Source organism: Dermacentor variabilis, chromosome 8 (assembly GCF_050947875.1).
Source record: "Dermacentor variabilis isolate Ectoservices chromosome 8, ASM5094787v1, whole genome shotgun sequence".
NCBI classification, from domain to species: Eukaryota; Metazoa; Arthropoda; class Arachnida; order Ixodida; family Ixodidae; genus Dermacentor; species Dermacentor variabilis.
In genome coordinates this window covers 113,466,309-113,482,920 of record NC_134575.1, presented here as the reverse complement: position 1 = coordinate 113,482,920, position 16,612 = coordinate 113,466,309, and the positions used below count along the sequence as shown (strand labels likewise).

The following is a 16,612-nucleotide window of genomic DNA, read 5'->3' as shown; positions in this document are numbered from 1 at the left end:
TGTGACTTGCGTATGCAACCAGACGTTCTTCAGAATTTTGCTGACGTTGCAGAAGAACAGCGCCGATACCATGTCCGCTGGCGTCAGTATGTAGAAGAGTGGGTGCGGTGTTGTCGAAATGACAAAGCACAGGTTCGGACGTGAGGGCACGCTTGAGGGCGTCAAAAGCAGTTTGGCATTCGTCCGACCATACGTAGTGAGCTTCAGAAGGAAGGAGTTGATGGAGTGGTGCCGCAATGGTGGCAAACTTACGTATGAAGCGCCGGAAATACGAAGCTAGGCCAAGGAAGCTACGCAAGTCTTTGGCGCGTTGGGGCTTGGGGAAGCGAAGGACAGCGGTAAGCTTGTCGGGGTCGGGTCGAAGGCCCTCCTTGCTGACAAGGTGTCCGAGCACTTTAATGGTTGTGCTGGCGTAGTGGCACTTTTTTGTATTCAGCTGAAGGCCAGCAGCTGAGAGTCCGGACTTTGTCGAGGCGCCGCAAGTGCTGATGGAAGGTCGGCAAAAATATGATTATGTCATCAAGGTAGCATAAGCAAGTATTCCACTTTAGGCCCCGTACTACCGTGTCAATCATCCGCTCAAATGTGGCGGCAGCATTACATAGGCCGAAAGGCATTACGTTGAATTCTTAAAGTCCATCGGGTGTGGCAAGGCGGTTTTCTCCTTGTCTGCTTCTCGCATGGGTATCCGTCAGTATCCGGAGCGTAAATCAAGGCGGGAGAAATACTCCGTGCCTTGTAATGAACCTAACGCATCATGGATTTGGGGCAGTGGATATACATCTTTGAGGGTTATATTGTTCAAGGCACGGTAGTCTACGCAAAATCGCACTGAGCCGTCTTTCTTACCCACCAAAACGACAGGTGATGACCAAGGGCTTGAAGATGGGGGGATTATTCTACGTTTCAGCATGTCGGCAACGTGGGTATTGATGATCTGTCGGTCAGCGGAAGGAACGCGATATGGCCGCCGGCGCACGATGGAAGTTGATGAGCCATCGGTTTATTGCGCAGGTCACGCACTGAAGACGATAACGCTGGCCACGATGATGAATATATACAGATGAAGAAGATGAAGGGGTAATATAATGCTCACACAATATATAAAAACGGGTATGTATTCATCACAACTTCCCTCGTCATAAGTTCACTTTGCAGCAAAACAAAACACCATGAAAGAAACACGCTATTGTGACTAACTTAGGCGCTACAGCCAGCTATGGAAAAACAAGTAAGGTATTTATTTGCGCTTGTTAACGCGGAGAAGGATTCAAATGTTGAATATATTGAAGCGCACATCCGCAGGAAAGTAGGGCTACTTGCGTTGCTTTGGTATATTTTGCAGGTTGCAATGTTTCCGCCAAGAATACTTGAGTCCAGCAGCAACCTTGCACTTCGTTTTGTGTGCATGCTCACACAGCGTATGATTCTTCTTGATATGACTTGCTCCCACGAAGTACAAGCATAAAGTGTAACCTGAAAACACGAAAGTAAAGGTTTCATACAAACTCGGCACAAACATATTTTAACGTAATTAACAAGACTTCTCTTTCGGGAGCGGCACTACACAATTGCGGGTAGTGTCCAATATTTTGGTTGAACGTAATTTCACCTAACGGCCTACTGGAACAAAATATTCACAAAGTGAAAGTCCTACTTTCACATATTTTGCTATACCGTATCCCAGTGATAATTTTATGGTTGGAATACAAATGTGTGTGTGACAAAACGCTCGTAAAAATAATATTTGCATACCCAAACTGAAGAGAAAAATGCCGCCTTTTACACTCGCTGCAAGGGGCGTACGAATTGTAGCGTAGAGAACCAGCGCCCATGTTGTGTGATTTCCTTGCTTCGACCGTTCCCTTGTATAAGCAAACAGCGCATGCGCTTTCCATAGCCCTAGACTTAATCTACTCCTGCCTGCTTCTTGGGCTGTGCCCGTGCCGTCGCACGCCCGCGATGTTCTTTTGATGTGAAGAATTCTCCGCGTGTAGCCAGTTTTGTGTATATGGCTATCTACGTTCAAAAACCTCAGTCTCGATGCGTTCTACGTCCACTTGCAGACAAGGAACACGAAGAAACTAAAGCACTTTAGTTACTTCAGACCGAGAGACCGAGCAAGAAGCTACCTCAATCGGAAGTAACGGATGAGCAGCAGCTAAGGCTTCACACAAACTGCGAGAAAAAAGTCGCATGTTTCTCTCTGACGGCGTCGGATTCTTGCCTAATTCGCCACTACATCTGCACCTTGCTGCCTCGTCGGGATTGCATCCAAACACAGCATGCGGTTCCTGCTCACAGTGTTTATGGCGCAGTCAGAAAGGCGTTCTTTCGTCTACTTCCACGTGGCCGCTATAGAGAGGCACGGCACGTCTTGGGTTAAGCCAAATGAATTTCGCCATATACGCATCACTACCTCTCACCACTAGGGGCTCACGCCCTTAGCTTAGGCACGGTTTGAAGGCTGCTGATAAGAATATAAAGAATTACCAACTGAGAATTTCCCAACATTACTTTTGTGGTGTATCCCATGCATTTAGAGGATATAATGCCCAATTGAAAAGTTATTGCAGTTCTCCTTTAGATAAATATTTCAACACTTTCATTCATTATTACAATAGTGCGCGATTAGTAATTTTATTGAGTATGATACCGAATTGACTCTTGGCTGGCGAGCTATGAGGACTTTTACGTCCTGACCTTCCAGTCTATTTAGCACAAATAATCATCATTGCGTCATGGCTGGATTGTTCTTCTGAGTTCAATATCTCTGAAACCTAGCATGCGTATGGCGCATAATAGCGTGAGTTGCTTATTGCCTATGCACCATTAAAGCCAACACAACACAGCACAACAATAGCTCTGAACGTCGAAACGAGGAGTGTAAAGCCTTTCTGCTTAGACGAAAATAAATTGAGTGGATATCGTCGGTTGTTGGCGACAGCTACTTCTTTTCACTGGATTGGTATGAGTTGATATCAAAAAACAAAAAAAAATCGTGCGCTGACCTTCTCACAGGACAAATAGTCAGCCGTGCCCACAACAACGATGAAGGCGCGCCTGGTATCTTAGGTGGATTGGTCATATTGCGTGTTCCTGTAAATAGTTGAAAATTGTTTGCGCCTCCATTCGCCTTGGTGATATTTTTGGAGGTGAGGAGTAGCCCCCTGGCAATACAGAGCTCTGAAGTATGCTATTTGCACAACCTGAGGTATCATTGAAGAACTACAAACGAGCCTATCCACAACTTCATATTTGGTTTCACATCACCCACCTGCTCATATATGAGAAGACTGAGATCTTTAGTTTGTTGAGATCCTCGGAGTCCTTGTCCAGACAAGGATCGTCGCTGAGGTGACCCAGCGTTTTGAAAAGAAATTTGACCTTGCGTTTGGCACATGATAGCCTGAGTTGCTTACGCGCCATTAAACCCAACACAACACAAAAATATCTCTGAACGTAGAAACGAGGAATGTGATGGTTTTCTGCTTAGACGAAAATAAATTGAGTGGATGTCGTCGGTTGCTGGCGACAGCTACTTCTTTTCACTGGATTGGTATAGGCTGATAAAAAAAACACAAAAAAATTGTGCCCTGATCTTCTTACAGGACAAGTAGTCAGCCGTGCCCACAGCAACAATGAAGGCGCGCCCGGTAATATAGGTGGATTGGTCATATTGTTACATACGAGGTGTTTAATGCAGAACCAGATGAATCTGGTTGACAGGCGCGGTTGTTGCAGAGCGGTCTCGCGGCAGCTTGGCTAACGTCGTTCTCCTTTTTCTTTTATCTGGTTGTCTGCGCGGCAGGCATGGTTCATGACAGCTTGTGACATTTCCCCGCTGGCAGACGAAGCCCGCCGGGCGAGTCAGTCATCTCGTGGATTGTAACGCCTCAGACGCGCGACGTGTGTCACTTCAGCCTTGGCCGAGCGTCGTCCACTGCTCGAGAGACGCGCAATGCGGTAGTTTACTTCGCTGAGGCGCTCCAGAATAACGTAAGGGCCGACGTAGTGGGCGAGAAACTTCTGGCACAAGCCACGCTTCCGCAACGGCGTCCAGAGCCATACAAGGTCACCAGGATCGAAGTAAACGTGGCGGTGACGCCCGTCATAGCGTATCTTGGACCGGTCCTGGGATGCTAGGGTGCGTAGCCTAGCGAGGCGTCGCGCTTCTTCTGCTCGACATAGGATCTCATCAACTGATTCGTTGTCATGAGCGAAGTAGGGAAATATGGTGTCGAGGGTGTAGCGCGCCGGACGAGCATACGGAAGAAAAAATGGTGAGTTACCAGTGGTCTCGTGTCTCGCGGTATTGAAGGCATAGGTAATGAAAGGCAAGATACTGTCCCAATTCTTGTGTGCTGAATCGACGTACATGGACAGCATGTTGGCAAGCGTTCTGTTTGTGCGCTCGACCAGACCATTAGTTTGTGCATGGTAGGGCGTGGAATGGCTGAAGCTACACGAACACAGACGAAGGGTTTCTTCAACCAGGTCCGCGGTAAACTGTCGCCCAAGATCGCTGATTACTATGCGAGGAGGTCCATGTCGGCGTATAACGTTAGCCAGCAAGAAGATAGAAACTTCTGCAGCTGTGGCCGATGGCGATGCGGCGGGCTCACAATAGCGGGTAAGGTGATCTACGCAAACGATAACCCAACGATTACCCTTGGAGGATCGCGGGAAAGGGCCCAGAAGATCTATACCAACTTGCTCAAAGGGGACGCTAGAAGGGGGAACTGGTTGAAGCAGGCCATGTGGCGCTTGTGGCGGACGCTTGAAGCGCTGGCATTGAGAGCAGCTGGCGACGTACCGTTGGATATCTTTCGGCATCTTAGGCCAGTAAAAACGTTCTTGAGCCCGGTAGAGCATACGTGTGGAACCAAGATGACCGGAAGTTGGGTCATCGTGCATGGCGTGTAATACTCGGTGGCGAAGGTTCTTGGGGACAACTAAAAGGTAGCGTGCACCGGTGGTCGAGTAGCTCTTCTTATACAGCGCGCCTCCATCACGTAGGCGAAAGCGACTGCCTGCAAGTGACTCCTGTGCTGCCGCGAAGAGCGGCTGTAAGCTCTCGTCCTTGTGCTGCTCGGATATGACAGTACCCATATCCGGAAATTCCGGGGACACAAAAGCGATGTATTCATCAAAATTGTCCGCATCACATTCAGTTGTTTGAAGTGGCATCCGAGAGAGACAATCAGCGTCAGCATGCCGCGGGCCACTTTTGTAGCAAATAACGAAATCGTATTCCTGTAGACAGAGGGCCCAGCGCGCTAGTCGTCCTGAGGGATCCCGCAGATTCACAAGCCAGCATAGCGAATGATGATCTGTTATCACGGTGAAGGGGCGCCCATAGAGATACGAACGAAACCGTTGCACGGCGAAGATGACCGCCAGACACTCTTGTTCGATGACTGTGTAGTTGCGCTCGGTGCGGCCCAAGGAACGGCTAGCGTAAGAGATCAGGTGCTCACTGTCGCCAACACGCTGAACTAGCACAGCACCGATGCCTACGCCGCTGGCATCGGTGTGAATCTCAGTTGGTAATGAAGGATCAAAGTGCCGAAGAATTGATTGGGATGTCAACAGGAACTTGAGCTGGCGAAACGATGAGTCGCAATCTGCAGTCCACTCAAGGGGAACGCCTTTTTGGAGAAGGCGTGTAAGGGGATGAGCCATGTCAGCAAACCGGGGAATGAATCGGCGAAAATAGGAGCACAAGCCCAAGAAACTTCTTAACTGCTTGACAGAGTTGGCTACTCTAAATGCTTCTACGGCCGCAGTCTTTTCTGGATCTGGTCGGATACCTTCTTTAGCGACCAGATGGCCAAGCACAAGTGTTTGTCGTTCCCCAAAACGGCATTTTTTTTAATTGAGCACAAGACCCGCTTTCTCCAAGCAGTTCAAGACCAAATCCAAACGTTTGTTGTGCTCACTAAACGTTCGCCCGAAGATCACAACGTCGTCTAAGTAGCACATGCAAACTTCCCATTTTAAGCCGTGTAATATCGTGTCCATGAACCTTTCAAACGTTGCGGGTGCGTTATACAACCCGAAAGGCATCACATTAAACTCGAATAGTCCGTCGGGTGTTACAATGCTGTCTTTTCTCTGTCGTCCTTGTGTATAGGAATGTGCCAGTAACCTGACCGTAAATCGATTGAGGAAAAGTAAGATGCCGCAAAGAGACAGTCGATGGCGTCGTCAATTCGTGGGAGCGGATATACATCTTTCTTAGTAACGGCGTTTAGGCGACGGTAATCAACACAGAACCGCCACATACCATCTTTCTTCTTCACCAATATCCCGGGGGCTGCCCAAGGACTAGATGATTCTCGAATGACGCCTTTGCATAGCTTTTCTTGGACCTGATCGCTGATTATGTTGCGTTCTGACGGGGATGCACGATAGGGTTTTTATCGGATTGGATGGGCGGCTCCTGTGTTGATGCGGTGACGAGTTCTGGACGCAGGAATTGATGGCGGGCCATCGTGCTGCGCAAAGTCGAATACCGAGGTATGTTTCGTAAGTAGGGCCATCAAAACTAGACGCTCGGGATCGCTGAGTGACTTATCAATCATGGAAAGTATCTTCGAGCTCCCGGGGCTCGAGACACTGGTTGCTCCTCCATCGGGGAGCTCTGTAAGTACTGCCACCGATACGGGCGAGTCTTCCTGAAATGTGGCAATCTTTAGGCCTTGAGGTAGCACTGCAGCTTCAGTGGAACAGTTTAGCGCCCAGAGCCCCGCGCATCCATTGGTCACTGAGACCGCGCATTGTGGAACTAGCACGTTTTTCTGGAGGCAGTTCTGATGTACAGGTTCCACTGCAGCATCGAACGAGATAGGAGTCGGAGATGAACAGGCGACGGCAACATGCATCGCTGATAAGGCGGGCACAGCTGTATCCTCAGACACGCACAACACACTCTCCGGGCAAGCTTCACCTTCAAAGAGCACACTGGTGAAACACTGGTGTCGACACTGAGTTCTCCCGTCCAGCAGTCAACATTTGCACCACACAATTTCAAAAAGTCAATCCCCAGAATCACGTCATGTGAGGAGCGAGGAAGAACAGTAAACTCTGCATTAAGAACTTTCCCACCCAAAGACACATCCAGGTTACACACACCAATCGGGTATAATGCTTCACCACTGACTCCACGGAAACGCGTTCACTGTTCCCAACGAAACATAATCTTGCGTCCCAGAAGGCCTTTAAACCCCACACTCATGACCGAGATAGTTGCTCCCGTGTCGACTAAAGCCATTGTAGAGACCCCATCAATCAGTACATGAACCTTATTCTTTAGCATGAAAATAGTTGGAGGCAGTTGAGTCGGCAGCACACATTTTCCAGCGACCTCACCTCCATCGGCCGCGCTGGCTAGTTTCCCGGCGGGGGCGACACGAAACGGCGCCGAGGCGATGGTGACGTGAATCGCGGCCGAGGGGATGGTGATCGCGAGGCTCGGAAGGCTGGTGGTGGCGTCAGAGAACGGTCGGAGGCAGGGGAGCGGTAGCGGTTCCGGGTTCTTTCTTCTCCAAAGTAGGTCTCCAGGGCGGTGCATCGGTCCTCTCGAAAGTGGCTTCCTGAAGTGAAGTCTCCTGGCCACAGAGTGCGCAGTGTACGACCGCTAGACCGCATAGTCGGCGCTGAAGATCCGTAGTTTGATGTTCGGCGTCGGCTACGGTACCTAGCTATATGGCCAGGTATGCCGCAGCAGTAACGCACTGGCGAAGGGCGAACTTCAGAATGCGGATTGAAGTATTCTGCCGAAGACATAGGTTCAGGGTAACGAGGCTCTTTCCTTTGGAAGTCGTAGGTAACGGCGAGTCTTCGTGGACGAAAGTTCCGTGGGCGTGGATCAAAACGTTGAGGGGGCGAATCATTGCGTGGTGGTTCGGTCGTAATGTAATGTGGTTCGTCTCTCGAGCCGTTAAGATCCGCGACGTTCACCGAGTGGCTCCAAGTAGCCGAAGGGGGTTCCCAAAGAGTGTCTCGGTAAGCGGAGGAGCTGCAACGTGGCGCCACATAACGTACCTGTTCGTCATGTAGCTGGAGCTCCTCGCGGACTATCTGGCGGATGGCGGACGAATGGTCTGGGAGCGGAGGACTCGTGTCAACAGTTGCTACAGTCGTTACGTTGGCCAGCCGTCCAAACTTTGGTGCAATTCGGCGAGTCTTCAGCGCCTCGAACGTACGGCAGTGCCGTATTAGTTCTGATACAGTGTGCAAGTTCTCTTTATCAATGAGGAAGTTGTACACGTCTTCCGCTATTCCTTTTACAACGTGCCCCACTTTATCTTCCTCTGTCATTTGAGGGTTGACGGTTCGGCACAACTTCAAAATTTCTTCGATATAGGTAGTGCAAGTCTCGCCGGGTACCTGAGCTCTCTGGGCTAATGTGAGTTCCGCACGTTTCCTCTTTTCGTCCGAGTCAACGAAACACTTTTTGATCTCCTCAACGAAGCGTGTCCATGTAGTTAGCATGTCCGCGTGGTTGTCATACCATACGAACGCCGTACCAGCCAAGAAGAAAACAGCGTTCCTAAGCTGACTGGCAGCGTTCCATTTATTGTATTGGCTTACCCTTTCGTAATGGGTTAGCCACTCATCCACATCTTCCTCTGCCTTCGCCGAGAACGTGCGTGGCTCTCGGTAGTGCTGGATAGGGACTGGGCTCGCCGAGGCACTGCTGGTGAGGGTATTTTGCTCTGTGGCCATGATTTAGCGCGACGGCGAAAGTCCGGCGAGGCGACGGCTTCGGCGTAGCTCTTGTGCTGGTGGCTCCGTTGTAGGTCGTTGGAGTTACCCCGCACAGCTCCACCATATGTTACACACGAGGTGTTTAATGCAGAACCAGATGAATCTGGTCGACAGGCGCGGTTGTTGCAGAACGGTCTCGCGGCAGCTTGGCTAACGTAATTCTCCTCTTTCTTTTATCTGGTTCTCTGCGTGGCAGGCGTGGTTCATGACAGCTTGTGACAATATTGCGTGTTCCTGTATATAGTTGAAAATGGTTTACGCCTCCGTTCGCCTTGGTGATATTTTTGGAGGTGAGGAGTAGCCCCTCGGCAAGATGGAGCTTTTAAGTAGGCTATTCGCGTGACCCGAGGTCATTCGAGCAGATCCGCTTAGTTCTCAGCCGGCTGATTTTGCACCGGCTACCACACTCTATGCTTCACCTTAGCTCACCCTTGTCACCCTGGTATGTTTTCTAGGACCGACGACATCGACGTTGAGAACTGCTTGAACTGGCATGAACGCTTTAGTTCTGACAGCAGTTGAAACACGAGGCTGATTTTCTCAAATGTAATATTTAATTTTCAAGCGGCACCCAGTGCCTGATAGGAAACGGACGCCACGAAGAACCTCTGACTTTCGCAAGTAAAACCTTTGATACCCTTTGGACAAGCAAGACAGTCCTCAGCGCGCCCCGAGCAACCGGCATCTCAAGCGCAAACGTCCATGAAATTTCACGTGGCGTACATCCAGCGTCTAATATTCCTAAGTCTCAAGGTCAATCACAAGATTCCAGAATCAGACAAGGGCGACCAGGTACGAATTGGTATTGGCTGTTTTTATTTGCTGGTATTTCAAAAAATGCGATACAGATTCTGACAGTTCTGAAGACTTCTGACAGTTTGAAGATGCTTTGAGTTGGCGAATCCGGCAGAAGCTCGTCAGCTGCCGAATACCGCCGCCATTTTTGTTGTTGATATCTCCCGCTATGTCACCAGCAATTTGAAAGAAAAATAAGACGAGCGCAAGACGAGGAAGTTCCCTTCTTTTCGCGTCCACCACGTGTTTGAGCTTTCACCAAGATGATCGCGCGGCTTGCGTCCGAAGCTAGCTTGGCTAACTTTGATGACTCCTCGCTCATGGAGGTTTTTAATGACTCTTGCGGTCATCCGACAGGTGGAACACCTTGAAGGGGCAGCGCAATATGACGAAGGCAGAAGGTAGGAACATACAGCACAGCGCTGTCCTGTATGTTCCTGCCTTCTGCCTTTGTCATATTGCGCTGCCACTTCAAGATCTTCAACCATTACCAACTCGCCCAAATGTCGATCCTTTTACAGTATATATCCGACAGCTGCTGTTCGGCAAAACATCAACTAAGGCACGACCGGGTGATAGCGTACGCCAGCCGTGTCTTTTTTTAAAATCCGCGAAGCGTTACCTCATTTCTAAAACTAAATATTTCGGTCTTGTCTGGGTCATCGAAAATTGCTGCTGAACCTTTACATGCGACCGTTCCCAGTTATCACTAAACAGCGCGGCCTGATATCTGAGGACTGATTATTTTTTCACCTAGTAGATCCACCTGAGTGTGACTCCTGTGACCCTACAGACTGCAAAATGGAGATCTTGCATTTCACCTATCTGGCGGATGAATAAATGTGTGATGTCGCCTTTCCCTAGCTTATTGCACGCTTGAGCTCCTCGCCGCGTGTTGCAGAGCAATTTTTTTTAATCCGAGATAGAATCTTCTACCAGCCCGGTATGTTCTCTGAAAGCATAGAAATCCTACTTATTATTCCGGTACATTGGCGACCGACCATCATTGCCCAACATGATAGTCGCTTGGCCACTTCGGTGTTTCTCGTTTGTATGACTGCAGAAGTCGCTCCTTTTATGTGCCCGTTAATAACAGCTCTGTTCGTCAGCAACGTCGAAAGGGTCCCCCTTCCCCATTGTTGTCTGCTTCACCCCCTGGGCATCCCGAATGGCCTATCTTTCAAGTCAGTCCGGAGTTACTTGACCGATTCCTTGTGTCCCTCTGTGGGAACGAGTGTATCACCGTTGCAACAGATTGTGCCATGCGGTATGGAATCAACCGCGCCCTCCTAACTAGTTGTGTGACTTATGTCGCCCACATTTATTGCGAAAGCATCATATGGCTCATGAAGGGGAATGTCCTGCGCAATTATCCGCAGTGGCGTGAGCACCCATGGTCCAGAAAGTTGATATGCATACTGAAAAGTTTTGCGCAGAGACACGAAGACAAGCCTAGAAAAACAGGGCAAGCACTCACAACTCACAATTAAAGTTTATTCCAAACACATGTACAAATAAAATAGCAAAAACCGAAAGAGAACAACACATGACTATCATCTTCAAAACCACGTGATATCCCGTGTACGCGATTGAATTGGCCAAGAAACGAAACTCACTATGAAAGACGCGGACGGAAGTCTGACTTCCGCACTTATCTCGGCTGATACGCACATGGAAGGCTTCCATGAGCTCACGCACGAGTTGATCCCTGCGACTGAATAAAATTATTGTTTTGTCAAAGAGAAGTTTGCATTGGGGGATCTTCTCTTTTTCTTGTCATTCTTGCCACAAGTGCGCAATGTTTAGGGCTGTTTAGGCGATGTTTTCTCGGCTTGTCCACGTGTCTCCGCGCAAATTTTTTCAGTATGCATTTCAGCCAACAGGGTGAACTTTCTGCTTTCCGATATCCTAAAGTCATGGAACTCTCAACCTTGAGTGGCAGTCGAACCATGAACTTTGGTGTTACATAAGGTATAGTTAATTAGGATAGACGTACTTGAGGAGCTCGAACCCACGACCACTGGTGGGAGACGAACCCACAACCTTTGATGCTAGTTAAGGCGAAGGTAAGTCACATGTAATTAAAATAGAGGTAATTAAGCCACATGAACTCACGAGCTTGCGTTTTGCACAACTTTTGACGAACACCGCTGGTCACGTCGCGGCGCTTCTGCTTACGTGGCCGCTCGAGTTTACTTCACCAGTGGTGCCACCGGATGTTGCCGCACTTCTAATGACGGGGCCGCACGGCTTTCGGATTCATCCATGTAAGTAATACTAAGTGCCCCTTTAATTTCTTTTCTTTCTGCGAAGTCACCCCTTATCATGGTTCTGCTAAACAGCTCCTTCCTGAATGCGACCCATCGTTTATATCGAAAGCGATTACCATCATTCTTGGATCGTAGGCTACCTGGTACATGCTCATCACAGCTTCCACCACTTCACTAAAGGACTAATGAAACGCTTAAATCCCAAAATTGCAAAATTGTTGACAATGGATATCAATGTGAAAGGTTCCTTTGACTTTCCCGCCGCGCCCGCTGGCTGCGACTTTGCAGAAAAGCTCTCACACTGGGCGGCAGTCTTATGTTTAGTGCTCCTACCTGTGATCATTCCTCCGCTGTCGTGCGGTTGCGCTAGTCTTATGCAGGTCTATCTATCATAGTGGTTCGTGCGCCGTTATAACGTGGTCCTCATAATCAATGCTTCAGCTTTGAATGGTTGAGCTAGGCAGAAGAAATGTGCTGGGAGGGCGTCATCGTTTAGCGCTGGCTTCACGTTGTCATCGTGCGGTCACTGTCAAGCCAGCGTCGGCATACAGTGGCCGTCACATTCTCGTCCTGCGGCTGTCAGCACGCCTTTATCTTTGTACAGTTTTTCTTCCTGCTGGTTGCTGCCAACATTATTGCACGATTGGCTGGCACCGTTGGTATTGAAAACAAGCACCAGATATAAGGCGAACCAACAATGTCCGCGTCACTAGGTGATGCATGTGAGCATAGACGTGAACTCAGGTACCAACACGCAATCATTTCATTGTGTTCATGCTACCATGATCATTCCTTCGTTCTCATATTGTCACCCATCCACCATCAACAATCTGTTGGTCTCACCAGCGCTGTATATATGGTACCCTCACACAGCCGTCGTCCTCACACCGTTATCGTCTTTCCTTTGTAATCAGTTCTTCGTCATCATTGCCTTGTCCTTATTGCATCGTTGTCAAATAGTCCCCACCATACGGTCGTCGTCGTTTCATCTAAATGATATTGTCACAGTCTGTAGTGTGGGACGATGACATTGATGGTCGCCTTGGAGACGACGAAGAAGACTTGAGTTTTCCTCGCTTCTCTTGGCTGGTTGGCTCCGTCATTAAAATCTACCCCTGAGTAGGGATAGGAATAGGAACGATGCAACGAACGAGCTATGGAAAGAATGATAGGTGTAACGTTAAGTGATAAGAAAAGAGCAGATTGGGTGAGGGAACAAACGCGACTTAATGATGTCTTACTTGAAATCAAGAAAAAGAAATGGACATGGGTAGGATACGTAATGAGGAGGGAAGATAACAAATAGGTATTAAGAGTTACGGATCGGATTCCAAGGGAAGGGAAGCGCAGTAGGGAGTGGCAGAAAGTTAGGTTAGCGGATGAGATTAAGAAGTTTGCAGGGACAACATGGCCACAATTAGTGCATGACCGGGGTAGCTGCAGAAGTATGGGAGAGGCCTTTGCCCTGCAGTGGGTGTAACCAGGCTGACGACGATGACGATGAATAGCCGTACGTTCTTCCTTCCCGTCGCATTATTGATGGAGGCGCTGGGTAATGATTCCGCAAGACGGAGCTCCGCAGAGGACGTAACCTGGCTGCCAACGCGCTTAAGAAGGACCTTGGGACCCATGCAAAGACTTCCATTGAGTTTTACGTGGATGTCGTTGCTCTTTGCCGCAAGGTGGAATGTAAAATGGCAGAGGCAGACAAGGTCTGCCACGTTTAAAAGGCATCACGGACGACGCGTTTAACCTGCTTGTTTACAAGAATTTAACCACGGTCAATGAGATCATTACCAAATGTAGCGGCTTTGAAGACACGAAGGGCCGCCGCATAGGTCAACACTTTACGCGTCTGCCCAATACCGCAGACTCATTGACGTGTGAAGACATTTGTCTACCGCGAGAGCCCACCTCCTCCGAGAACGTCGTACGTATCGTCCGGCGAGAAATCGAAGCAGTGTCTCCTGCCAGACTACTGACGTAGTGCTTTCACGATACTCCGTCGCTCATCTCTCTCAATCAGTCGCTAATCTGCCAAGCAGTTGCCACTGTAGATCGTCCGTCAATCTGCTCCACTAGCCATCCTGACTTTGCTTCGTCTGTTGCGTCTGCCCCTGTTCACCGGCGCCAATACAGTGCATATCCGAGATATCGCAACCCGGCCCGATGGCGCACACATAATGATATATCCATCTTTTTTTATTCTGGACGTGTGGGCCACATCTCTCGTCACTGCCGAAGTTCCTAGCCAACCCACTCTCGGCCAAGCTTTCCCGCCTACCACCGCTCCCCAATTGGCAAATACCAGTGGATTAAATGGAACGTGAAAATATCGCATTCGTCACTGCAGCTGTCCTATATCACTTCACGCTAATGCCTTTTGGCTTGTGCAATACCCCGGTGACCTTCTAGCGGGTGATGGAGATTCGCTTGCGTGGCTTGAGATGGTCTATCTGTTTGTGCTACTTGGATGATGCAGTCTTAATCTCTTCAACTTTTGCGATCCATCTCGAAAGACTTTCATCTGTTATTTCAGTTTTTCGTACCACTGGCTTGCAGCTCAACTCGTCCAAGTAACACTTCGGTTACCACCAAATAACCATGCTCGACATCTCGTCGATTTGTCAGGCATTCGCCCCGACCCCGCTAAAGTTCATGCTGTGCAGAATATCCCCGTACTGCCTTGTGCCAAAGAAGTTCAAAGTTTTCTTGGCCTTTGGTCTTACTTCCGCAGGTTTGTGGAAAATTTGGCCCCTGTTGCCCGTCCCCTGACCAGCCTCCTCAACAAGCACGTTCCTTTCAGCTGGGGCTCGGGACAAGCGTTTGCTTTCTCGTTCCTAATCACGCTGCTCACCATACTTCTTTTTCTCGCCCTTTTCGACGCTTCTGCTCTGACAGAAATCCGCACTGACGCCAGTGGCTACGGCATCGGCACAATTTTAACTCAACGCCAATGTCGGCAAAACCGCGTTATCGCCTACGCTAGCCGCTTCATCTCTCCGGCCGAGCGCAATTACTCGATTACTGAGCGCGAGTGTCCCACGCTCATTTGGCTGGTGGGCAATTTCCGACCCCACATATATGGTCGACAGTTTGCAGTTACAAGCGATTCCCTCAAGGATCCGAACGGACGCCATGGTCTCTGGGCCCTACAGCTGCAGGAATACGCATACACTCTGGTCTACAAGTCGGGTCGTCTACATCAGGACGCCGACTGCCCGTCTCGTCATTCCGTCGATGCACCGCATTGTTTAGTGGATGTCGCGCTGATCTGCGTTTTTTCGCATTCCACCATGAAAGTCATTGGTGCTGAACAACGACGCCGTGAATCGTTAGGGCACATTATTGAATGCCTGCTCTACGATTCGTCAGACATGTCTGCATCGTCAGACGTCTGCAGCATCCCTTCACATCTTCGTGCTACAAAATGGCATCCTGTATAGTCGCAACATGCACACTGAGGGGACCGAGCTCCTAAGCGTCATTCCATCTCATCTTCGACATATTGTACTCCAGCAACTGCATGACGTTCCCACCGCTGGACACCTGCGTCACTCTGACCTTTGTCTACATTCGGCGACGGTTTTTCTGGCCCTGTCTTAACCGCTTCGTCCGGGGCTATGTTGCCCCGTGTGAGTCGTGTCAATGCCGGGAAAAATCATCTGTGCATCCTGCAGGTTGGCTGCAGCCTTTGGATATACAGACCGACCAATTTTTTCGCGTTGGCGTTGACATTCTCGGACTCTTCCCTATATCAAATGACGGAAATAGGTGTATTGCCATCGCTACATTCTATACAATTCGCTATATCATTACTAGAGTCCTACCGACCAGTTGCGCTACATACGCCGCTGACTTCTTGTTTGATGACGTTATCTGGAACCACGGTGCACCTCGTCATCTTCTCACCGATCGCGGAAGCTACTTTCATGCCAAAGTCATAGACGACTCACTTCGATCATGTGCAACTAAACACAAGCTTACTACCGCTTGCCATACTCATACTCACGGTCCTACCGAACGCCTGAATTGCACAATAACTAGATGCTAGCAATGTATGTTTCTTCCTATCATCTCGACGTGGACACTGCTCTACCATTTGTCACGTTGGACTAGGATTCCTCGCGCTAGGACACAGCTGGCTACTCGCCTTTCTATCTACTCTTCCGCCATGAACCTACTTTGCCTTTCGAGACTCTCCTTTCAACCACACTCGACTCGCCGACAGAGTATACTCGGGATGTCAAAGCCACGGCTACCCAAGCGCGCTGAATTGCCCCCATCTGGCTGTCTGCTTCGCAGACAAGCCAGTAATGCCGTTACGACCAGTGCCATCTCGACGTGGAGTACGAACCAGGTGCTGTTGTGCTAGTTTGGTCTCCAACTCGGCGTGCTGGTTTTTCGGAGAAATTCCACTTGCGATACTACGGCCCTTACCGCATCCTTCGCCAGGTGACCCCTGTCACATATGAAGTGTCTCCACTGGATGCCACCATGCCTTCACCTCTCTCTGGCATCATCCTCGTCGGCGGTTTCACACCGTACCTTTCTCGGACCGATAAGTCGCACCAATAAGATACTTTTTCCTGTCGGGGTGATGTCGCAGTGTGTAATGCCGGAAGAAGAGGACGCTGAAGGTGGCCTTGAAGACGACGAACAACAGCTGAGTTTTTTCCATCCTCGAGGTTGCTTGACTCCGTTATTAAAAGGCATCTAAGAATAACGGTCTGCTTCTTCCTTCCTGTAACAATATTGTTGTGATGATTTCA

At 49.4% G+C, this 16,612-nt stretch overlaps 1 protein-coding gene across 1 annotated transcript in view; it reads right to left on the bottom strand.

The window, feature by feature from the left end:
* Positions 1 to 1,187: 1,187 nt before the first annotated feature.
* The window catches only part of LOC142591237 (uncharacterized), a 153,125-nt gene continuing 137,700 nt past the window's right edge, over positions 1,188 to 16,612 (bottom strand). The window contains exon 9 of the mRNA XM_075703584.1: positions 1,188 to 1,476. Within this exon, the coding sequence (XP_075559699.1) occupies positions 1,316 to 1,476 (161 nt within the window). The 3' untranslated portion in view covers positions 1,188 to 1,315. The remainder of the gene's footprint in view (positions 1,477 to 16,612) is intronic.